This window comes from Delphinus delphis, chromosome 5, assembly GCF_949987515.2.
Source record: "Delphinus delphis chromosome 5, mDelDel1.2, whole genome shotgun sequence".
Lineage (NCBI taxonomy): Eukaryota > Metazoa > Chordata > Mammalia > Artiodactyla > Delphinidae > Delphinus > Delphinus delphis.
In genome coordinates, this window is record NC_082687.1 from 67,814,584 (window position 1) to 67,839,003 (window position 24,420).

A 24,420-nucleotide genomic window follows, 5' to 3' on the forward strand; every position below is an offset into this window, starting at 1 on the left:
TAGAGAATGTTTAGTATGGTAGAGTATAAATTATATACTTTTATCTTTGCTTTAACAACATATTGCTGGCATTATTCGTGATTTATTCAGTACTAAGTCACTGGTTGTGAATGTTATTCTTTGGGGATAAAATTCATTCCCCATTCTTCATGTCTCCTTGGAGGGGAACCGACTCAGAAAATCATCTCTGGCCTCTCTCCCTCTCACCCTTTACTTCTTGGGAGGATTTTTATAATTAATTAAGTTTGTAAGAATAAACTGGGCATGCTTGTCTCAAACACTTCCTCATTCTTCTCCCGGAATCTGCCGGTTTGCAGAAAGGGTGTTCCCTTGTGTTATCTTCTCCACTAAGGGGAGAGTTTGACAGGGCAGACTCTGCCCCTGCCAGGTAGGCCAGCTGCTTTGGGGGAGCCAGCATCATGTATTGTTGGGCGAATGTACTAGCAGGTCCATGTGGACACACTTAAGCCACGTTGTCCAAATACGTTTATCAGAATCAAAAGAGCTATTTTGATCTTCCTGCCAGATTCCTCTGCCTATCTCTCAGTTGATTGAAAACATGAGGGAAAAAGAAACGTTATTTAGTACTCTCAAATCCCAGCAGTACTTCCAACTGGAATAATCCTGTAGGAAAAGGGAATTTCATCTTTCCGTAGTCTGGTTTACCATGTGGTTTCAAGCACTTGCAGGCTCTGAGTTGGGTCTACTTAATTCCTAGCTGTGTGACCCAGGTTGGACAAGTCTTCTAACCTTCAGTCTAGTTTATTTATCTGTAAAATGGAGCTATAATAGTAATAACGTTATACGAAATGAAGATTAAATACAATAATGCAGTTAGCACAGCACCTGCTCAGTAACTGCTGGCTAACATGGCCATCATGCTGCCTTGTGCCATCGTTAAGGACTGCCTGCATCTCAAAGGTTTCTATGCCTGATTTTTTTTTCCTTTTCTTTTTTTTTTTGGGCCACGCCACACAGCTTGTGGGATCTCAGTTCCTGGACCAGGGATTGAACCCGGGCCCCGGCAGTGAAAGCCCAGAGTTCTAACCACTAGGCCACCAGGGAACTCCCTCTATGCCTGATTTTTAAAACCAGCAACACAGAGAAAAATACTTTGAGAAAAAAAAAAATGAAGAAGAAAGTAAGAAAGGTCAAGGCATGGAAGTCAAAGTAATGTGTTAATAATATTTCTTGGCATTTGTGTAGTTCGAGAAAGACAAAAGAAACCCACTCGTGATTCCCAAAGTGGGTCACAACAAAATCCACCAGTTTGTCAGAAATGTTAACAGTCAGAGTGATGGCTGGTGCAATCTCGCCCTCTGGTGACGGAAGAAGGTGATGCTCTGATTTCACAATGCGGTATCTTGACAAAACCATAATCCTGTATTCCAATGGAAAGAAACACGTGCGTCACTATTGGTCCCACCATATCATGCAAACGGGACTAAGAATATGTGTTCAAGAGGGATGTGCACACTTCAAGCATCCCACTGAGGGGCACTGAGAGCACTAATGTGGCGGAGAGGTATGGGGCAGTCTGCCAGACTGTTCATTGCATCTGGGCTATTCAGCACGTCTCACTGTGTCACCAAGAACAACACTATCAACTCTGTTTAATAAGTGGTATGGAGGGCTTCCCTGGTGGCGCAGTGGTTGAGGGTCTGCCTGCCAATGCAGGGGACATGGGTTCGAGCCCTGGTCTGGGAGGATCCCACATGCCGTGGAGCAACTGGGCCTGTGAGCCACAATTACTGAGCCTGCACGTCTGGAGCCTGTGCTCCGCAACAAGAGAGGCCGTGGTAGTGAGAGGACCACGCACCGTGATGAAGAGCGGCCCCCGCTTGCCTCAACCAGAGAAAGCCCTCGCACAGAAATGAAGACCCAGCACAGCAAAAATAAATTAATTAATTAATAAAAAAATAATAAGTGCTATGGAAACATGAAAAGAGCAGAATTAGGATACACAAACTCCATTTTACTAGCACTGTTACTCTGGCAACTTATCTGCATAAACAATTCTAATATTAATCAACGCATTTGAGAATGTATGACCTTGCCAGCCAGGACACAGTGCAACAATTTACAAAATTAGAAATTACAAATGGTCCGATAAAGATAGGAAAACCGGTTCCGCCTCACTCTAAGTCAAAGAACTACATATGATCAGACCTCAGGCTGGGCGCACTGTCTGGCCTCCTCCCGAAGTTCCTCTGACAGAACCACGCCCACAGTGATGATCCCTGAATGCACAGGCCCAGCCTGTGCTGTCCCACTCGGCCCTCCAGGCTGCACACAAGCACCTATGGACGTCACTTGACCGTCCAGGGGCATCTTCAGTTTAGCACAATCCTGATGCTCACCTGGTCATTCCTGTCCCATTAAAGGGCATCATCTCCTATCAGGGACTCAGGTAAAACACGCTGGTGCTATCCTTGTCACTTCCAGCCCCGATATCTAAACCATCAGGAAGTCCTGTCAGCCCTGCTCCAAGATAGCTCCTGAGTTTGACCCCTTCTCCATCTCCACGTCTCCCACTGTCATTTCTCACCTGTGCTAATGCCTCTACCTCATCACCTGTCTCCCTGCTCCCACTCCTGCCCCTGACAATCTGTTTTTCTAGGAGCAGCCAGAATGATCTTTCAAAAATGTAAATCAGATCAGATTGCTCCCGTGTTTACAATCCTCCAGTGGTTTCCTATCAAAACTGAATTAAAGGGCTTCCGTGGTGGCGCGGTGGTTAAGAATCCGCCTGCCAATGCAGGGGACATGGGTTCGAGCCCTGGTCCGGGAAGATCCCATGTGCCGTGGAGCAACTAAGCCGGTGCGCCACAACTACTGAGCCTGCGCTCTAGAGCCTGTGAGCCACAACTAGAGCCCATGAGCCACAACTACTGAAGCCCGCGTGCCTAGAGCCCGTGCTCTGCAGCAAGAGAAGCCACTGCGATGAGAAGCCCACGCACCACAACGAAGAGTAGCCCCAGCTCACCCCAACTAGAGAAAAGCCCACGTGCAGCAACAAGGACCCGACACAGCCATAAATAAATAAAATTAAATAAATAAATGTATTTTTTTTAAAAACTGAATTAAATCAGGGCTAAGCATGGCTTATGGGACCCTGTAAGATCAGGGGCCCACCTTTGACCTCCTTTCTTACTAGTTCCCCCTCAAACCCTGTGCTCCGGCACACCAAGACTGACCTGGCCTCAAGTCTTTACACTGGCTCCTCCCACAGTGGGTCCTGGGTCCTCTCCATCACGAGGTCGGCAGAGAGACCTTCCTGACCACGCTACCTACAGCAGCATCCCCTGCTGCCCTGCCCACCCAGCCGCTCTCCTTTTCTACACAGCACTTACCATCGTCTTAAATTATTTATTTGTGTGTCCATGATTATTTTCCGTCTCTTCACACTATAATGTAACTCCATGAGGACAGCGTCCAGGACAGACACGTTTAGTGCTCAGCTCCTACACTAAATGGTTTATAAGAGTGAAGAATTGAAAGTATCCAGCAAAAGGGAAGCCATTAAAACGGGATGGAATATGCATATCTTCAGCACCTCCTCATCCTCCAAGAAGCATCACTGGGACATATTCATAGGACTAAGGTATAACAATATCAACTTTCCACTCCAAGCCCACGCTGCCTAGTCTTTCAGGGATATGTTTGGGATTAATTCCGAAGGGACACTCACCCCCAAGTGTGATCCCTTGCGCTTGGACCAAAGTCGGTATAGAAACCCAGCTTCTCCCCTAACCACATGGTCAGGTCATTGTTCCCAATATAGAGCTTAGAAGCATCGCTCTCCAAAATTGTTATGAGATCTGCACCTGTTCAGAAAAAAAAATGCACATGGTGATTAACCATAGCAATGTAAAAACAATTAGCAAAACTTGATTCTTTAATCCCCTGCCTTTACTCGTAAATCAAAAACCAAAGTAATTCCTAATGAGTTACTAAAGTGAACTGTTTCAAATCTGAGCTGTAAAATTTTTTTTACCATATTTTGAATGTAATTAAAACATGGGACACCTTGAGGAAAAGTAGGAAAGGATAAAAACATAACTTTTCTAAATTTTCAAATATTAACATCATTCCCCAAATTTCAAATAAGCTTAATACCTTTTTCAAATATCCAATTTATGTTCAGAAACAATAGAGTATACAGTAGTGTTTTATTCCTGGGCAAACACCTCCATCGTATTGACACAGAAGTCAGTTTATTCAGATACCCTGGTCAGATGTGCCCCAGAGGCCTGTAATCAGGACTAAAGGACTAAGGGCCAGAGAAATTTCTTAATGGCATTAGAATCATACAGACCCTCAGCTATTTCTCAGGAGACATGCTTATCATTAGGAATAACTAGAACAGTTTAGCCCTTTAAGTCTCTTGCTCCATTCTCCATGTAGTTGATCTAAGAACAAAACACCCACATATTTTAAAGGATGTTTCATCCAAAGATGAGTACCCCAGGGCACGGAAACAAATAAAATTGGCCCTCAGCCTCTAGAAAGCAATTTGCTTTGCAAATGAGTATCACTCCATCCCATTCTGCCTTTTCATCTGACAATTTTCTGGTCCCCAACAGTGGGTTCCCAAGTGACAGGAGCCACTAGCAGGGGCATTTCCAAGAGCAAAGGCATGACAAGATTCTCCTGCAGATACCCAGTAGGAGACTTTGTTCAGAATCAACTGAATTAATTGCTCTCAAGCAAACACAGATGTGGTTACAGAAGCTTAATCCTCCTGTAGCCGCCCACCAAAGTAAAGCCCTTTTAAGAGATTAGTTTGTGACCCAGCAAACCCTCCTCCTATTACTTATGACCTTGTTCAAAATAAACGTAACAGTAGGAGTTTCTCAAAACCTGGAAATAATTTCAGTAAGACTTACCTGTTTGACTGAGCAGTTGAGCTGATCTTTCTAAATTAGACCATCCTTCACTGTCAAAGCCAAACCTGAAAGGCCAGATGGCGGCAAAGACCTCTGTGGCTGGTGCCTGAGGAATTGTTTTAATGATAATTTAGGATGAATGAACAATGGCAGTTTCAGTGATCCACTCTTCTCCACCTCTCTCCACCAAAATTCATATTTCAGCAAAGGATATTTTTTAGGCATCTGCCCACAGCTAATGCATAATAATGAGATATTTGCTAGTAGGTATTTTATAATCTGTGAATTTCTAGCTTAGGCTTGGAAGTTAGGAAGAATGTTTAGAAAGTGATATTTCTGATAAGCACTGTTTATAATAGCAAAAAATTAGAAACAACCTGGCTGTTGTTTCAATAGGAAAAATAGGAAAATGAATAAAAAAACGATCATACATAAAATGGAATACTACACAGCCCTAATAAATGAATTAGGGCTACATATTTCCATATGGATGAATCTCACCAGGATTATTTTAAATAAAAAATTAAGTTGCAGGGCTTCCCTGGTGGCGCAAGTGGTTGAGAGTCCGCCTGCCGATGCAGGGGACACGGGTTCGTACCCCGGTCTGGGAAGATCCCACATGCCAAGGAGCGGCTGGGCCCATGAGCCATGGCCGCTGAGCCTGCGCGTCCGGAGCTTGTGCTCCGCAACAGGAGAGGCCACAACAGTGAGAGGCCCACATACCACAAAAAAAAAAAAAAAAAAAAAAAATTAAGTTACAAAATATATATGTCAGATGTTATTTAGATAAAGTTAAAAACATGGAAAAATACAATATTGTATAGAGGTGTGTCATATGTAATAACAATATAAAGAAATGCATGAATATGATAACAAGCATATGCAGGAAGGGGTTACCCTTATATCAGAGAATGAGACCACAGAGGGATACATAGAGTCCTTTATCATATTTACAGAGTGGTCTGCCAACTCTGCGTTATACGTGGTGTTGCTCCCCACTGCGCTGGCAAGGCCAAGGTTCAGGAGCACAGCACCCTCTGAAGAGTCCTCTTTTGAGCCCATGGGTCCAGTCAGAGAATGCAGTGCCCAACACTAACCATCTATTTCAAACTAATACCAACGGATCAACAACAGGGATCCTGTGAAAGAGTATGGCCACATTAGACCAACTCTATCACCACAACTGAAAAAAACAACTCAAAGTGGAACATACAAGTTCAAGCTGAGAGAAGGGTAAGCACCACCTCTTTGCATAGGAGGGCCACCACTTAACCTAAACAGCTCATTGTGCTACAGCAGTGAGGTGTGAATCGCATCTCTATGCAAGAAATATTACTCAGTTTACTGAATGTCCTATAAAGAGAACAGAACCATCAAGAGAGACTTTGAGAGGCATGATTATATTCATCAAGTTATAGCTTTTCACGTAACTACATACCTATGATTAACTCTGGCTCTCATCACTCCAAAACCTGTTATTCCCACGTCAGTAAATGCCACCACCCTCCATCCAGTTGCTCAAGCCAAAACATAGAAGTCATCCTTGATTCTTTCCTTCTTCTCATTCAGTGTCATCTAATCCATCAGCAACTTCTATCAGCTTTACTTTCAAAATATATTCTAAGTCTATCCACTCCTCTCCAACTCCAGGGCCACGGCTCCCATCCAAACTTCCAGGGTCTCTCTCCTGGACAACTGAAAAAGCCTCATAACTTATCTCCCTGCTTCTACTCTACAATCCATTCTTCACAGAGCAGCCAAGTTAATATATATCCTATTTCTTCCTGCTCCTGCTTGAAATATTCTGGTGGCTTCCACTGCAAGAAAAATAAAGTCAGAACTCCTTTCTGTGCTCTGTAGGCCATATATCATATAAAATTCTATATCAAAACTTTTAATGACTTACCCCTCTTCCCAATTTCTTCTCATAGGTTTTATGCCGTAGTCCTAGTCCCAACAACTTCACACTGACAAGCAGCCACAAAACTAAACAGAAACTGAAATAATTGTTTAGAAGAAACTAAGTTTCTTTTTTAAAAAAATAACTTTATGAAAATATTGAATTTATTGGCCAAGATTGTATGTAAAGGGGCAATGTCTAGTTCCTGGGTTAATTTTCATGTGTGACATGCATATATAACCCATACTTTAAACTCAGGTTTCAAAGAAGCTTCCCTAAAAACGTTCCAAGAACCATGAACTAAAATAAAAATAAATCACAAATATATACAAGAAATAATATACAAGAAAGCAAGTCTCCATGAGCAGGAACCACAGCAAAAACACCCTGCTGAATCAAACCCAAAATACTTCAGATATTAAAAATTTTAGAATCGAATATAAAATAAGCATGCTTAACATGTTTAGAAAAATAAAAGAGGATATTCAATGGGATAACTAAGAAATATGAGATTAAATTAATGGGCAAGAAAATTTGTAAAGAAATTAGACTTCTAGAAATAAAATTATATGATAATTATAACAATTAAAATTAGAAACTCAATGGACAAGATAAAAAGCAGATTAGACAAAACTTAATGGAGAATTAGTACAAGGGGCAGCTTAAAAACCTTAAAAGGTTTTTTAAAAACCTTAAAAGGTTTAAAGGTTTTTTAAAAACCTTAAAAAGGTTTTTTAAAAACCTTAAAAAGGTTTTTTAAAAACCTTAAAAAGGTTTAAAAACCTTTTTAAAAACCTTAAAAGGTAGAGAATATGAAAGAGGTTAAGGGACATGAAGAAGAGAATAAGAAGATCCAACACATATCTAACTGGAGTCAAAAAAGGAGAGAAGGGAAAGAGGTAATATTTGCAGAAATAATGCTGAGAATTTTCCAGAATTGCTAAAAAAAATGACTCTTCAGATTCAAAAAGCCCAAACACTCACAAGTAAGGGAGGGGCTGGATCCACATCCAGATGTATTACAGTGAAACTCAGAACACCAAAACAAAGAAAAATCTTAAATGCTGCCAGAGAGAAAAGCCACTGTATCTTCAAAAGAGCAAAGATTACACTGATGGCTGACTTCTCAAAAGCAAAAAATGGAAGTCAGACGATAGGGGAATACTATCTTTAATGTTCTGAGAAAAAAATAACCAACTACTGAAAAAAAGAAATCGAAGGTATAATTTCCAACCTAGAAACAGAAGTGGAGAGGAGAAGGATAAGAAAAAAGGAAAAAGAAAACTCAGTCAATGCAAAAGCAAGAAGAAAAAAGAGGAAAAATACACCTAGAGAAAGTAGAAAAAGCAAAGTAAGAGTATGGAAATAAATCATAACACAAGGGAAATCACGACAAAAATAAATTACATTTCAAGTTAAAAGACAAAGATTGACATTCTAGTAAAAGCAAACAATGGAGACAGTAAGGAGGTCAGTGGTTGCCAGGGTCTGGAGGAAGGAGGGAAGGATGAATTGGTTGAGCACATTACCATGTTTACAACAGTGAAACTATTCTGTATGACACTGTATAGTGGATAAATGTCATTATACATTTGTCAAAACCCAAAGAACACATATAAAAAAAGAGTGAACTCTAAACTGTGGACTTTAGTGAATAATAATGTATCAATATTGGCTCATCAATTGTAACAAATGCACCACAATAATGCAAGATGTTAATAATGATGGAAACTGAGGAGGTGGGAGTGTGAGCCGATATATGGGAACTCCACACTTTCTGCTCAATTTGTCTGTAAACCTAAAACTGCTCTGAAAAATAAAATCTATTATTTTTTTTTTAAAAAGCAGACAGTCATTGCAATTGGCAGGGGAGGGAGGGATGAACAGGCAGAGCACAGAGGATTTTAAGGCAGTGACACTATGCCATATGATATTACAATGGTGGATATATATCATTATACATTCATCAAAAACTACAGAATGTACAACATCAAGAATGAGTCCTGGGCTTCCCTGGTGGCGCAGTGGTTGGGAGTCCGCTTGCCGATGCAGGGGACGCAGGGTTCGTGCCCTGGTCCGGGAAGATCCCACATGCCAGGGAGCGGCTGGGCCCGTGAGCCACGGCCGCTGAGCCTGCGCGTCCCGAGCCTGTGCTCCGCAACGGGAGAGGCCACAACAGTGAGAGGCCCGCGTACGGCAAAAAAAAAAGAATGAGTCCTAATGTAAACAAAGGGCTTTGGGTGATAGTCCTGTTTCGTTGTAGGTTCATCAGTTGTGGTAGGGCATGTCACTAGCAGGGAAGGCTGTGTATAAGTGGGCTCAGAGGGTCCTACGGGAAATCTCTGTACTTTCTGCTCAATTCTGCTGTGAACCAAAAATGGGCCCAAAAAATAAAGCTTGTTTTGGAAAATCATACAAAGCTATCTAAACAACTTTGTGAATAAGTTGTTTCAAGTGCCTCAATTTGATGAATGAATTAAATAATTTAATAATAATAGTAATAATAAAGACAAAGATTATCAGGACTAAAAACAAACAAACAAAAGCTGCCAGATCCTGATTTCAAGGGACAGACCTAAAGTATAAGAATACATACAAACAAAAAACAAAAAAACACCTAAATTTAAATTTTCCCCCTAAATTTTAATATCTTTTTCAAATTATGATGGAACATATATGAAAGTGTTTATATAATGACCTTACTGCTTCATGACATTTCCTTTAGAAATATATTAAAATTTTATTTAGCTTCTTAATTGTGTTTTAGCTCTTTACACCATAAGATTCTGTCTTCTCTAGTAAAGCATCAGGTCATTGACGGTAGAGACCAGATTTTATATATCTTTGTATTCTACATAATGCTATGGAGTTATGCAGTATGTTGTATCCTAATACTCTATCTGCAAATGTTAAACATTCAATAAACATTTTTATTTAATCTAGTATATTTTGAGATGAGTCAGACTGAATAGCAAACTAATTTCATGCCTGAGTTTCCAGCTCATCAATATTCCAAACATTAACATATTAAATCTTCCAAAAAAGAACAAGAAATGAAATAAATGGTCTCAACTATTACAACAAAATATTTTGGAAATCCTACCTGTTAAATCTACATTAGAAGTGAAACAAAACTAATACAGAGTATTTATGGTTGAAAAAACACAATATCAGAGATTTGCTTTAAAGTATTTTACCAAAAAATGTAAGATAGGTATTAACAACATTAGCAAATGTTAATAATTGTTGGAACTGGTTTAAGGGTACATGAGAGTTCATCATACTCTTTAATCTCATATGTCTGAAAATTTATGTTTCATAATAAAATGCTTTTTTTTAAACATCTTTATTGGAGTATAATTGCTTTACAGTGTTGTATTAGTTTCTGCTGAATAACAAAGTGAATCAGCTATCTGCATATGTATATCCCCATATCCCCTCCCTCTTGCGTCTCCCTCCCACCCTATCTATCCCACCCCTCTAGGTGGTCACAAAGCATCAAGCTGATCTCCCTGTGCTATGCAGCTGCTTCCCACTAGCTATCTATTTTACATTTGGTAGTGTATATATGTCAATGCCACTCTCTCTTCGTCCCAGCTTACACTTCCCCACTCCATGTCCTCAAGTCCATTCTGTACATCTGTGTCTTTATTCCTGTTCTGCCCTTAGGTTCATCAGAACCTTTTTTTTTTTTTAGATTCCATATATATGTGTTAGCATACAGTATTTGTTTTTCTTTTTCTCACTTACTTCACTCTTTATGACAGACTCTAGGTCCATCCACCTCACTACAAATAACTCAATTTCGCTTCTTTTACTTACATTCCCACCAACAGTGCAAGAGGGTTCCCTTTTCTCCACACCCTCTCCAGCATTTCTTGTCTGTAGATTTTTTGATGATGGCCATTCTGACTGGTGTGAGGTGATATCTCATTGTAGTTTTGCTTTGCTTTTCTCTAATGATTTGTGATGTTGAGCATCTTTTCATGTGTTTGTTGGAGAAATGTCTATTTAGGTCTTCTGCCCATTTTTGGATTGGGTTGTTTGGTTGTTTGATATTGAGCTGTATGAGCTGCTTGTACATTTTGGAGCTTAATCCTTTGTCAGTTGCTTCATTTGCAAATATTTTCTCCCATTCTGAAGGTTGTCTTTTCATCTTTTTTATGACTTCCTTTGCTGTGCAAAAGCTTTTAAGTTTCATTAGGTCCCATTTGTTTATTTTTGTTTTTATTTCCATTTCTCTAGGAGGTGGGTCAAAAAGCATCTTGCTGTGATTTATGTCAGAGTCTTCTGCCTATGTTTTCCTCTAAGTGTTTTATAGTGTCTGGCCTTACATTTAGGTCTTTAATCCATTTTGAGTTTATTTTTGTGTATGGTGTTAGGAAGTGTTCTAATTTCATTCTTTTACATGTAGCTGTCCAGTTTTCCCAGCACCACTTATTGAAGAGGCTGTCTTTTCTCCATTGTATACTCTTGCCTCCTTTATCAAAGATAAGGTGACCATATGTGCATGGGTTTATCTCTGAGCTTTCTATCCTGTTCCATTGATCTATATTTTTGTGTGTGTGCCAGTACTATACTGTCTTTATTTTTTTTAGAGTTTTATTTGGTTTTGTTTTCAATTTTTATTTATTTGTTTTGGGCTGCACTGGGTCTTTGTTGCTGTGTGCGGGTTTTCTCTAGTTGCGAAGCTGGGGCTACTCTTTGTTGCGGTGCACAGGTTTCTCATCGCGGTGGATTCTCGTTGCAGACCATGGGCTCTAGGCGCGTGGGCGTCAGTAGTTGTGGCATGCAGGCTTAGTAGTTGTGGCTCTCAGGCTCTAGAGTGCAGGCTCAGTAGTTGTGGCGCACGGGCTTAGTTGCTCCGTGGCATGTGGGATCTTCCCAGACCAGGGCTCGAACCCGTGTCCCCTGCATTGGCAGGCGGATTCTTAACCACTGCGTCACCAGGGAAGTCCCCATACTGTCTTGATTACTGTAGCTTTGTAGTATAGTCTGAAGTCCAGGAACCTCAACATAATAAAGGCCATATATGATAATAAAATGGTTTTAAAAAGGAAGCAAAACTATACTCACCAAGTTTCATGTATTTTCCACTCTCTCTGAAAAGCATTTTAGGACTGTTTTTTGTTTGAAGATGAAAATCAAGGCTTTTCTTGGGACCAAATAGCATATTCAGTCCAATAATTAGCATCACTGTCACTGTTAAAAAAAAGAAAGATGAATATATTACATTCTAATCCAAAAATCCTTCTAATGGTAAATTCCAGGAGCCTCGATTTCATTTAAATGGACATATCCTGAAAAATCAGTTATTGAGTTATCTCAGTACCTAATTAATTACTCCAGTGTTACTTTTGATAATTAGGATGATCATAAGAAATCAGGTAGGGTTCTAGAAATTACGCTTTACATTAAAAAAACCCGTACTTTTTCTGATGAGGGGTTTCTTTGAATTTCCTGAGTGTTTCCTAGTTGTTAGGTTGGTAATAATGTCAGTCACTGACTGTTGGTCATGCAGGGAAGGGTGGGGAGAAGAGAAAGCAGCCTTCTGGACTGCCTTACGGACTCAGTCTTCTCCACTGAAGGGACCACAGGCACCGAGTTGAGGAGCACAAGAGGAGGATTTGTAGGTTCTTGATACAGCAGTGTTTGTGGCAACAGTTCTGGCCTGGATTGTGGGTCCACACAGAGGATACATACTGGAACTCACACTGGGCCAAGAAAGATGAGCTTAACTGGGGTGCATTCCAATGTAGCTTACACGTGAAGTCTACAGACTTCTAACATTGTATATAATGAGAATGGAAACAGAGGTATGGTTGAACAATATATAAATTAGAGAATGTCAAGTAAAAGTTATGCTTAGGTGGAAGGCTAAAAAAAAAGAGTTATGTGCAATTTCCAGGAAATAGCAGGAGACAATACATTTATATCTAGTTTCTGATCTAATACAGATTCTTTTCAATCATTATTCAAAGCTACTCTGAACATTACTAATGTTCCTTAGTTTTTGTGGCCTTATCGACATAATGTCACTCTTACTAAAAAGAATTCTTAGTTGTTTGAAGCTGGAATAAAGCACGATTTCTGCAATTCCATTAAGTAGCGAGAAGGAACTAAAAACACCCTTCATTCATAACATTCTAAAGAAAGAAATATATGCTTAGAATGGCTCTTACTTTCATTCGTTTGCTCCACATGGCAGACCCCCAAACAAGCTGGAGTAAGAAAAAAGCAGGGCATTGGATAGGAAGATAGAGCAGGAGAGAGTACACACACACCTGAAAGAAATCAGAAGAAATACAAAGGTCGCAAAGCCGAGATTATCACAGAGGAAATGCAGCGATGTATGTCTCTGATCAGCTGACAGCCTGGATGTCCCACCAGAAATAGCAAATCCTCAAAAGTTTTTAAAAATATCTCACATAATTGAAAAATACCTCTTCCAAATCAGCCTGTCCTAACAGATGTCTAGCTCATAGAGGAGAAAAGTTTATGTGAAACTGTACAGGGTGATTGGATATATTCCAAGGGCACAAGGGGGAACTGCAGACGAACATAAGTAGAAGCCCAGACTTTTGTGCAGCACTTACCCCAGCTATAACCCTCTAAGAATTTGTCTAATCTGATGTGTGGTATCTCCCCCACTACACAGAAGCTCCAGGTGGGTAGGACCCTATGTCTCTTAAATCCCCTATACCTAAAAAAAAAAAAAAAAAAATCCCCTACACCTGGCACTGCGCCTGGACCATAGTAGGTCAATAATTTTTTAATGAGTAAGTGAACAAATGGAAAAATGTCTGAGCAAACAAAAACTGAATCCCCTATTAACATGTTTTGTCTCCTCAGTTTTTCAAAGATTTTATCCTGGAGGCTTTGGACATGTTTTACTTATACTAAAATGACAGGCAATATTTGATCTGTGTCTACTTGGTACACATCAGGAATTTCACTATTGCCAGAAGACAATTTCTGAAATATTAAACTGAACTAAGTTTATGCTATTTGAATTTTGGTACATAAGTTCATAACCACTGAAATGGAAGATATGTACTCTATGATTTGAGAATTTACCATTTACACTAAGATTCACATATGAAAAGATCTTTTGGTAAAAAGAGGGTAAATAAAAACCATACATAGGGGCTTCCCTGGTGGCGCAGCGGTTGAGAGTCCGCCTGCCGATGCAGGGGACATGGGTTCGTGCCCTGGTCCGGGAAGGTCCTACATGCTGCAGAGCAGCTGGCCCGTGAGCCATGGCCGCTGAGCCTGCGTGTCCGGAGACTGTGCTCCACAACGGGAGAGGCCACAACAGTGAGAGGCCCGCGTACAGCAAAAAAAAACAAACAAACAAAAAAACAAACAACCATACATAAAATTCAAGGGAACCAAAAAAAATCACACTTCCTATATATATCTACAAGCCTACCACCAAAATAGCAATGTGAGCACCATGATCGTATTTTTTCCTTACATATCATATAATATGGGGTTACGGGGACCTCTTTTATAACTTATTATGGATTAAACTTGTTTTTTTCACAGCTATTCACTTCCAAGGCCTTTGCAGTAATAAATATTACTGAAACTCATTAATGAATTAAGAAATTTCTTTTTAAATAGTAATTTAGACATTTCTCCAGGTTGTTTTTATTTAACCAAGAGAGTCTATTTCAATAAGAAAGGCAAGATCATCCAATTTATCTTTTTTTTTTTTTTTGCGGTACGCAGGCCTCTCACTGTTGTGGCCTCTCCTGTTGCAGAGCACAGGCTCCGGAGGCGCAGGCTCAACGGCCATGGCTCATGGGCCCAGCCGCTCCACGGCATGTGGGATCTTCCTGGACTGGGGCACGAACCCATGTCCCCTGCATCGGCAGGCGGACTCTCAACCACTGCGCCACCAGGGAAGCCCCATCCTATTTATCTTAATCAGTCATGTAAAGTGCTAAATCCTAGTCAGTCCTGAAGGGGATTTTTGAGTAGTTACTTGAATCCAGACCTTTCACATGTACTCACCCAAAAGCACATCAGATCTTTCTCTAGCGTACACACCTCCTGGGACAAATTTAAAAGCTGTGCACCGTGCACAGAAAAATATTTCTAGAAGATGAAATATCATGGCAGTGGTCATGGCTTTCCCAGGGCCTGACCCTGAGCTGATAAGGTGTCCAAGCACTTGAGGCCACATGGACGCCGTGAAGAGGGCGAGCACACAGCCAGAGAGAGCGGCTGCCCACGTGGGCAGGTAAAGGAGACCCACAGCCGAGGTCACTCCTGTTTGTGAGAGAGAGAAAGAAAAACAATCAGACAGGAAAGTAGTAATAGTCTCTTCCGTTTTCTTAAAAAAAAAAAGGAATAATAAACTTATATAGGATGACCGATTTATAGCTATTTAGAGCCAGAAGGGACCTCAGGGCCATTCTGGTTCAGTTTCTAGACTGGTGAGAAACTAAGGTCTTGGCAAGGTTAATATGCTTTGCTCAAGGTCATGCAGCTAGTTACTTGCACAACTAGAGGTGGAATGTGGGTCCAGTAAATCTCAGTCCAGTGCTATTTCTTCAGGAAGAACAGCAGGAGAGAAGAAGGCATTTTTAGTTTATTTGTGTTAAGATCTTCATAGCAAACATAGCAAAAAAAAAAAAAAAAAAGGAAATTACCTGTAATACCAAAATTTGTTAATTTAATTTAACCAGCCAGATCTAGGACATTAGGAAACATGGAGAGTCATGTTTGTAGAACATTTTTGTTAAGAAACTTTCTAAAGGAGTTTAAATGCTGCCCCTCGTCCCACAATATATAAGTTGGCTTTACCAACCCCATAGCCCCCCCCAAAGAAGCTGTGACTGAGACTGCATTTGTAGACTCACTAGTTTACAGTTCTGCAGGCAGTTCATTCATTCACACAACAGCCTCGGAGGTGCTGGGGGCTGTGCAATCTGCCTGGTCCGCAGCAGGCACTTAGTAAATGTCTGCTAATTCGTTGAGCCAAATCTGAGGGAATATAACATTTCTCCATAGTCCTATGAAATCCGCTGTGAGACAGCAGCACAGCAGGGGCTTACAGCACCCCATTTTGGAGCCATCAATATAACACCTTTGCAGAGAATATGACATCCTCTAGACATTGGACATTTCAGTCAATGTTGTATAACAGTGAGCCGCCCTTCAAGTATGTCTACAGCAGCCTCCTCACTGCTTGCGGCAAGAACCCCGGGAAGAGGATCCAGCCAGCTTCTTAGTGCCCCATGGCGCTCACCCGTCAGTAAGTTCTACTTGCACCATCACAGGACAATGCCATGTGACTGCCTATTCCTCCCCACTTCAAAAACAACCCACAGATTTTAACTCCATAGTTAGACCTTCAAAATCTTAGATCCAACAACAATTATTTTAATGACAAAAGTTTTTTTTCATTTTGAAATGAACAAACATAATGCCTATTCACTGCAGAAATTTTAAAAATACAGAGCTGTGAACAAGCAATTAAGGATCGCCTAGGACTGAGATGAGATGATCCCAGCTAATACTCCTATGTATTTCCCCTATGTCTTTTTCTGTGTATATGAAGAAGTATTTTTACATAAATGGAATCGTACCACATAGTGAGGATTCTATTCTGCTTTTTGTGGGACATTATATCAAGAACATGTTTTTCGTGTTATTAATGTTTTTCTTCTAAAACATGTTTATGTACGTACACTCTTGCACTGGATAAATACACACAAAAATAAGCAACCATTTTCCTATTCTTGGCCATTTAGGAAGCTTCTGACCCTGTGAGGAACATCTTTCTTTGTCAATTAATCTCTTACTACACCTCTGATTATTTCCTTAAAATAATTCTTAAAAAGATTCTTAGACGTACAACTACTATGTCAAGAGGCGAAAGCATTTTAAAGAGTCAATACTTGTGGTCAACTGCTTTCCCGGGAGGTTATACCAGTTCTCACTTCCTCCAGAAACCCTGCCAGAAGTCCAAAAGGTGAGCCTTTTGGACCCTGCCAAAACCATTTCTTTTTAAAAATCTTTACCAAATTAATGATTAAGTCATAGCATATTTTGATTTTCATTTATTTGATTATTAGGGAGAGGGAATTTTTCCTGTTTACCAGCTTATAATGCCTATTTTTCTAAAGAATGAGTCCTAGTTTGATATTTTAATCTAAAGATATCAAAATGACTTTGTTGTGTCTGTCTTACTACAAAGAATTATCTGAAGGGAAAGAAAACATCTCTTCAAATTTCCCTCGACTGTTACCACTTTCATTTTTAATTTAGTTTCTATTTTTAAACAGGCTACATATTTTTAAGTCCACTAAAACTGTACTTTTATTTATTTTATTTATTTTATTTATTTATTTTTGGCTGCGTTGGGTCTTCGTTGCTGCACACGGGCTTTCTCTAGTTGCCACGAGCGGTGGCTACTCTTCGGTGAGGTGCACGGGCTTCTCATCGCGGTGGCTTCTCTTGTTGTGGGGCACAGGCTGTAGGCGCGTGGGCTTCAGTAGTTGTGGCGTGTGGGCTCAGTAGTTGTGGCTCGCAGGATCTAGAGCACAGGCTCAGTAGTTGTGGTGCACAGGCTTAGTTGCTCCGTGGCATGTGGGATCTTCCCCGACCAGGGCTCGAACCCACGTCCCCTGCATTGGCAGGTGGATTCTTAACCACTGCGCCACCAGGGAAGCCCCTAAAATTGTCCTTTTAAATAGACTATAAATTCAATCCAAACTCTGAAAGGTAAAAAAGAGTCCCTCTGTCCCCTGTCACCTATTAGTTCCCCTAGCGAAGGCCAACAATGTTAGCATTTTCTTCTGCATCCTCCCAGAGATAGTCTGTGCACAGGAAGAAAAAGGCATGTGTGTGCATTTCCCTTTTTGAACACCAGTGGTAGCATATGATACACTGTTACTTTACCTTTTTCTCTTAACTATACAGCTTAACTATTTTTTGTTTGAGACTGAGTCCTCCCAAATAATCCCCCCACAGATCTTTATAACATCTAAGACACCAAGCAGAATTCATGGTAATTGAATATTCCAATGATATTTATAGTAACTAACACGTTCACTTTAAACAGATCAAGTTTCTTATACAATAAAACTGTAAGCACACTGTATAGCACACTGGGGTCCTACCAGTGCATTGAGTACATTTATGTCTTTTTAAATAGAACTTTGATTTTACTAATTTAATCGCCATCAAGATCTAAAGTTCCTGTATCTTTGCATTTGGGAAATTCTATTGGTCACTTCCATAATTAATTTCATACTGGGACCCAGTTGGGACTTTAACTGTACAATGAAAAAAATATGATTTCTTTATCTGCATTCTGCTTTATGAGGTGTTTTCCAGAGACGAATCACAGTGAAAAGTGGGCACCATCTCTAGATAATTGTGAGCTCCTACTTAATTCAGGTGAGGAGACCATCAGAGAGGGAGATGGAGCTCACTAATTACGGCCCTGCTTTCCTCTCTACTGCAAACAGCCCATTAGAAGCCCGGAATCTGCTTGCCCCGAGGGCCTTTTATTTCACACTTCAGAGAGACAGTCAAACTAAATTAGCTTTAACTCTGGAGGCTATGTTTACTTATCTGGGGAAATAAGCATGAGCATAAAACAACAAGTTCACAGCTTTTCTGTTCTTTAAGTTTATGTTTCTGTGGACCTCAGTGTTCCCATGTTTGAAATGAAGCTGCTAATTACCTGCCCAATAAGCCTTCTGCTCCTAGTTCGTAAGAAAAGACATGATATAAATGCTGCGCAACTTTCAATGTATTTCATGTTCATTTTCCTAATTGCATAGAGATTAAGAAGCTATATATGCTCACTGCACACTCCGCATTTACAAAGTTACCTGGCCATTTTTGTGCGGAATCTCAGGAGGCATTTCTCTGATGAGAAGAAAAGTTCCTCCTACATTATATTCACACAAGCATCCCCATATGGAATGTCTACCCGAAAATACACAAGCAAGTAAAAACAGCTCAACATGACCGCAACCGTTTGCTCACACAGCTCCAGGAGGATGACGACCTGGTTAACCTTAGGAATTAAGCAGCCTATTTGGATGACATACACGTCTTCATGCAAGGATGATGGCACTGAGGGTGCACAGAAACGTACCTACGAGGTTATTTAACCCTCATCTTCCATTACCGTTACGTGTAGTCTCAGAAACCCACGCCAGCCTCTAGTACAAAACTCTGAATCACCTGCTTAATTAAAATGTATAAGGACATCTCACAGAAACCAAACACACTATTTGCCCTGTCACAGAGCGGGAATTCTTTTATTTAACACTAAAACTGACTCTCACCATTCCTGCCTTTTAAGGGGAAAGGAACAGAGTGGCATAATTCAGTTTCAGTCACAGTAATGAAATGGTCATAATCATAAAAATAAGTAGATTGCTCCAGAAGTATGATAGTCTCCATTGATATTCTATATTCCTGAAGGGTGTGAATGGGCAGAGAGGGTCCAAGCCTTTGAATAAGCAAACGTGGACCCCAAGGCTGGGTAGAGGAGGGCCAAAACTGTTACACACAAAAGAGAAAGGGAAAGTGAGCTTCATTGTCGAGTCCCAAAGGAAGGTATTCCTGAAAACAGAGAAGCGCTTGGAGAGGGGAAGAGGTCTGGCAAAGTGGCAATGTCTGACCCTCCATCTCCGCAGACTGTCAGTAAAACTGTTCCTGACATCTGTGCCTGGATAAGTCATTTAGGAGGCAGGGGAGAGTATATCAGCACAGTCAGGGGATAAGACAGCTAAGGAGGAGAGGGAAAGTGAAGGAGGAGAAAGCAGGGAACTGGAACCAGTAGTCACTGGTAACCGTGGTGATATCTGGGTTTTAGTGGCTGCACTTGGTGAGACTATCCCACCGGGCAACAGCACATGTTATATGGTCATCTCCTTCCACTCCAGGGGCACATGGAGTAAATTGGACAACTGCAAGTAAATTGGACAACGAAGCATTTCTGTAGGGAAACCACACACCTGTCATCCACCAGGTTAAACTGGAACCAGGAAACCATGAACAAGGCGAAAGCATCAATCCACTCGCCAAGCCCAGCAGAACTGCACCTCTGTAAAAAAATGATACGTTATAGGACATCTGACATTGTTACTACTCCATTGTCCCAAATATAAAACAGATATGTATCTACTACCTCTAGGCACATCCAAGAGATAGTATGAGTGTGAAACAACCAGTGAGATAATGAAAGCCCACTGGGAACCAATATTATATACATTCAGAACATTGACATAAAAGCACCTCTGACTTGAGATAAACGATATCTGCAGTCTTTCATGGTCAGTGTAAACACAGTAATTGAGTTTTCTCAGACTATTAAATTATAGTTCATACTGGCCACGTGACATTTTAAATGACTCTGCCAAAGATAAAAAGAAAAAGACACTGGGAATAGTTTCTATTTAGTGTGCCTCTTTTCTCAACCTCAGTACTGCTTTTATCAATAGTCTCTGCCTGGGCTTCCCTGGTGGCGCAGTGGTTGAGAGTCCGCCTGCCGACGCAGGGGACATGGGTTCGTGCCCCGGTCCGGGAAGATCCCACATGCCGCGGAGCGGCTGGGCCCGTGAGCTATGGCCGCTGAGCCTGTGTGTCCGGAGCCTGTGCTCCGCGACGGAGAGGCCACAACAATGAGAGGCCCGCGTACAGCAAAAAAAAAAAAAAAAAAGTCTCTGCCTTCCTGGGACTGATGTGAGTTTGGTAAATAATTAATAGTTGTGTGTTTTTAAAAACAACCACAAACTATTTCATTCTGTTGCTACTTTGGCAAAAACTTGGAGGAGGAGAAAAAAAAGGAATTTAAACTTTAGGGGAAAATCCAGCAGCAATAAAAGCTACAACATGGCACTCAGTAAAATAGCTGTAATATAAATAAACTAAAAAACATAGTACTTACTACATACCAGGCACTGTTTGAAGATTTTTACATATATTAGCTCATCTAACACTCACAAGTCTGTGGTAAATGCGATAATTATCCCCATTTTGCAGAGGAGGACACTGCGGGAAAGAGCACTAAGAAACCTGCCACAGATTGTACACAGTCGCCCACGTAGGACTAAGAATCCAAAAAAGGCCCTCCAGCTCTGGAGTGAGGCTCTCAGCCGCTCTCCTGCCTATCCCCACCTTCTAAGGTTAAGGGTGGTCCTGGGTCTACAGAAGAGAGAAAAGGCTGGCGAGGACACTGTGGATCACTGTCTATCCCCAAGTCAACCACAAATGTTTATGAGGACCTACTGTGTGCCAGGCTCTGTTCTAGGGGCTTGGGATGCGTCAGTGAACAAAGATCCCTTTCCTTCATGCGCTCACATTCCAGTGGCGGAGAGGGCCAGACAATAAACACAGTTAGAAAATAGCACAGGATATTAGAAGGTAGAAGACACTAAAGAGGGAGAGTTTGGGGGTCAGGAGTGCTGGGGTGGGCTAATGGGAAGCTGGAACATGTGGCTAAGAAAGTGTCCTGCTCCCTCATCCTCCCAGGCTCTGTGGTCTGCACTGATCCTCTGGTTTCCCAAAGTCCCCTCAGCACCATCTGTGCCTCTCTCTCAGCTTCCTCCCATCTCCCACATCTTCAGCCCATCAAAATAGATTTATGACCCATCCCCTTAAGTAGAAACTAGAGAATTTTAGAGAGCAATTCCTACTATGACGGTCATAGGTGATGATGATCTAATGCAACACTTCTCAGACAGGGTTCTGAGAAACACCAGTTTTATGATGTGTTGATAGGTGTTCTAACAAAGGAATTCCATGTTCGAGTAAGTTGGAGAAACTCCCGAGTGACTCTGTGATGCTAATGTGCCTTGTGAATCACAAAGGAAGATGAAGTACAGTGTTTCCAAAACCTACTTGATCTAAATGAGGTTTTGGTTTTGCTTGTTTTTTCTCTCAGATTACCCATTAACATCTCAAGAAACCAGTGTTCCACACAACACGATTTGGGAAATGCTGGTCTCAGGCGGTGCATCTCCATCTTCAATGTGTCACTCCAGCACACAAAATCATAAAATGAAAACCCTCATTTTAAAGGTGAGTAAAACAAGGCCAGGGACGTTAGGCGACTGGTCCAAAGTTGAATGGTGAATTGCTGTCGGCCAACCAGGACTCCAACCCTCAAGACTGGCCTCGGATTCCTGGTCCAGTTCTCCTGTCGCTCTTCCTCACATCTTATGCTTGTTTTCATGGGAGCTTTGGAAATGAAGCTTTAACACATAAGAATAAACTCCTTCCCTCCCCCTCTCTTCTGTGCCTTTCTTCCTTCTCTCTCCTCCTCCCAAATATGCCAGAGCATCCAAGATCAAAAAGATATAGACTCTGGATGAGATCACATATGTACACTTCCTAGCTCAGGGCCGGACACAGAGGAACTCATAAGTATTAGTTCCTTTTCCCATTCCCGGCCCTCAAAGAGTTTAGCGTCTAGAAAGGATGAAGGACATAAAATAACTGTAGTATAAACAATTTGTAATACAGAATAATAATAAGAGATGTACAAGGGGGTGGGGGTGGGATGGGCATTCAAGGTAGTTTGTGGGATAATCAGAGAAGACTTCACAGAGGAGATGCATGACCTGGGTTTTGAAGGGTGAGTGAGAGCTTGCCGAGACATCAAGGCAGAGAAGGTAGCCCAGACACAGGGAAGAGCACGTACATACACATGGGGGGCTGGGACAATCTGGCACGTCTAGGGAACTGAAAGTGATTTCAGCCCAGGTGAAGCCTGGGGATAAGGCAGGGAGCATCTTTAAAACATTAAGTGAGGCTGAGGGTGCAGATCCTGTCTCATATGACCTGGTTTGGGGGAGAAAAACTGCTGAAAGGTTTTAAGCAAAAGAGTGATGGGGTCAGGTGTACATTTTAGAGATCGCACTCTCAGTGTGGAGATGGCCACACTGCACAGAGGCCATTAGAAGACCAGAGCAGTAGCCTGATGAAAGATGGGAGGATCCACTAAGGAGATATGGTGGGGGATGGCGAGGGAGGGATAGGTGCTTTAAGAGAAGTAGTAGAATCGACTGGACTTAATACCAAGTGAGATGCAGAAAATGAGGAAGACACACAATTCGAAGATGATTCCTGGTTTCCAGCTTAGACGGTAGAGGGACAGACAGAGTAAACCAAGGCCCAGAGGAGGAAGGACATCTCTGGGTAGTGAAAACTACTGAGCCAGACTTGGACACACTGCATGTGAGACAACTGTGGAATGTGCCCAGACATCCTCTGGGGAAAGAGCCAGTGTGTCTCCATATGTGGGAATTTCAGCGCTTTAGGAGAAAACAGATATCTGCGGCAGATGTTTTAAGGGTTCCTCCCATCTTTTTATGTGAAAGGCTGGACCTGACCATGGGAGAAAAGAGGTGTCAGGAAGAGTAGAGAGAGGGTCAGTGAGGACCAAGCACAGGAACCAGCACTTAAGCTCAAGACTGCTAACTCCTTGCGAGCCCCATGGCTGGAACAAGTCCCAAAGTACAGAGGATGCAGAGCTCCCCCAGGCTTCCCTCCTTTGCAGAGATTAAAGCTCTCTGCCTTGCTGCCAACCCGCTCTCTCATCAAGGCCCTCTTGTCTCGCCCTACCCAGTGCCCAAAACTGTAATAGGGGGATCTGGAGGAAATGCCATGCTTTCCCTGCCACTGAGAATGCTCTTCTTGGCAGGAATTCCTCAGCGTGCCCACGCAGGAGCTCCCAGGACCTCTCACTTAGCCGTGCACAATCCTTAGTCCTCCCTCATCTACCTCCCAGCAATCCTTCAGCACTGGGGCAAATACCCCTCCAGCTCCGTCATCTCCAGAGTGGATCCAGTACTGTCCTACTGCAGTAACGTCCTGCAATGTTTCTGACATCTAGGGAAAGAGGAATACGAAACATCGGGCTGGTGCAGGTCTACCTGCTCAAATAGAGGAGGAATTTCTTCAACAATACTAGCCAATTGCTGGATTGCTTCCACACCCAAACTCACCCAAATGGGTTAGGATCTGGCCCTGGATGGGGATGCCCACTCACTGCCCATCTGGAAACAAGAGAGACTTCTCCAAAAATCCAGTGGGTAAGGAACATGAGACTGCCAAAGGCAGCCCCCTGCCAACAACCAGTTCGGTCTAGAAGCCATCACCCTGGCTGCCTCCTCAGACTTCTTCCCCTCAGGTCTACAGCAGGCACCATCTAGAATGAAAAATGGAAAAGGATCCGTTACATGGAAATTTACCCTCTGTATTTAACAGAATGGTACCTGGCCTCAAGGAGCTGACTTCAGAAGAGGAGATGAGACCCAGTCCAAAGCAGAATGTGCTGGGAGGTAGTCAGTGGGAGGGGTTATTTCAGGCAGGCTAGATCGGGAACGATTTAGGGAGAACCCATCATTTTGGAATTTGACAACTGAAAATGCAGAAATTTATTTACTTCATTAAAGTGAAATTAAGAGTATGAGCTAAAATATATGTACGAAAAGTGAAAGGTATGTTCAGGAAACAAATGCAGTCCACCTTGAGTGGAACACTTTCAGAATACCAGGCTGCTTCTCCCCAGAAGAACAGGGCTCTCATCTAACCCTCTGTGTCCCCGGAGTGATAACAGGGCATCGCCTGAGCAGTTACCATGGGCCAGGC

The 24,420-nt window shown here is 41.8% G+C and overlaps 1 protein-coding gene across 1 annotated transcript in view; it reads right to left on the bottom strand.

Annotated features, from left to right (window-relative positions):
* Window positions 1-24,420, bottom strand: part of CWH43 (cell wall biogenesis 43 C-terminal homolog) — a 48,385-nt gene that overhangs the window by 14,123 nt on the left and 9,842 nt on the right. Inside the window, 9 exon segments of the mRNA XM_060011748.1 lie at window positions 1,232-1,381; window positions 3,692-3,827; window positions 4,890-4,995; window positions 6,796-6,875; window positions 11,866-11,991; window positions 14,809-15,066; window positions 19,782-19,870; window positions 23,775-23,893; window positions 23,895-23,977. Of these exon segments, the coding sequence (XP_059867731.1) occupies window positions 1,232-1,381; window positions 3,692-3,827; window positions 4,890-4,995; window positions 6,796-6,875; window positions 11,866-11,991; window positions 14,809-15,066; window positions 19,782-19,870; window positions 23,775-23,893; window positions 23,895-23,977 (1,147 nt within the window).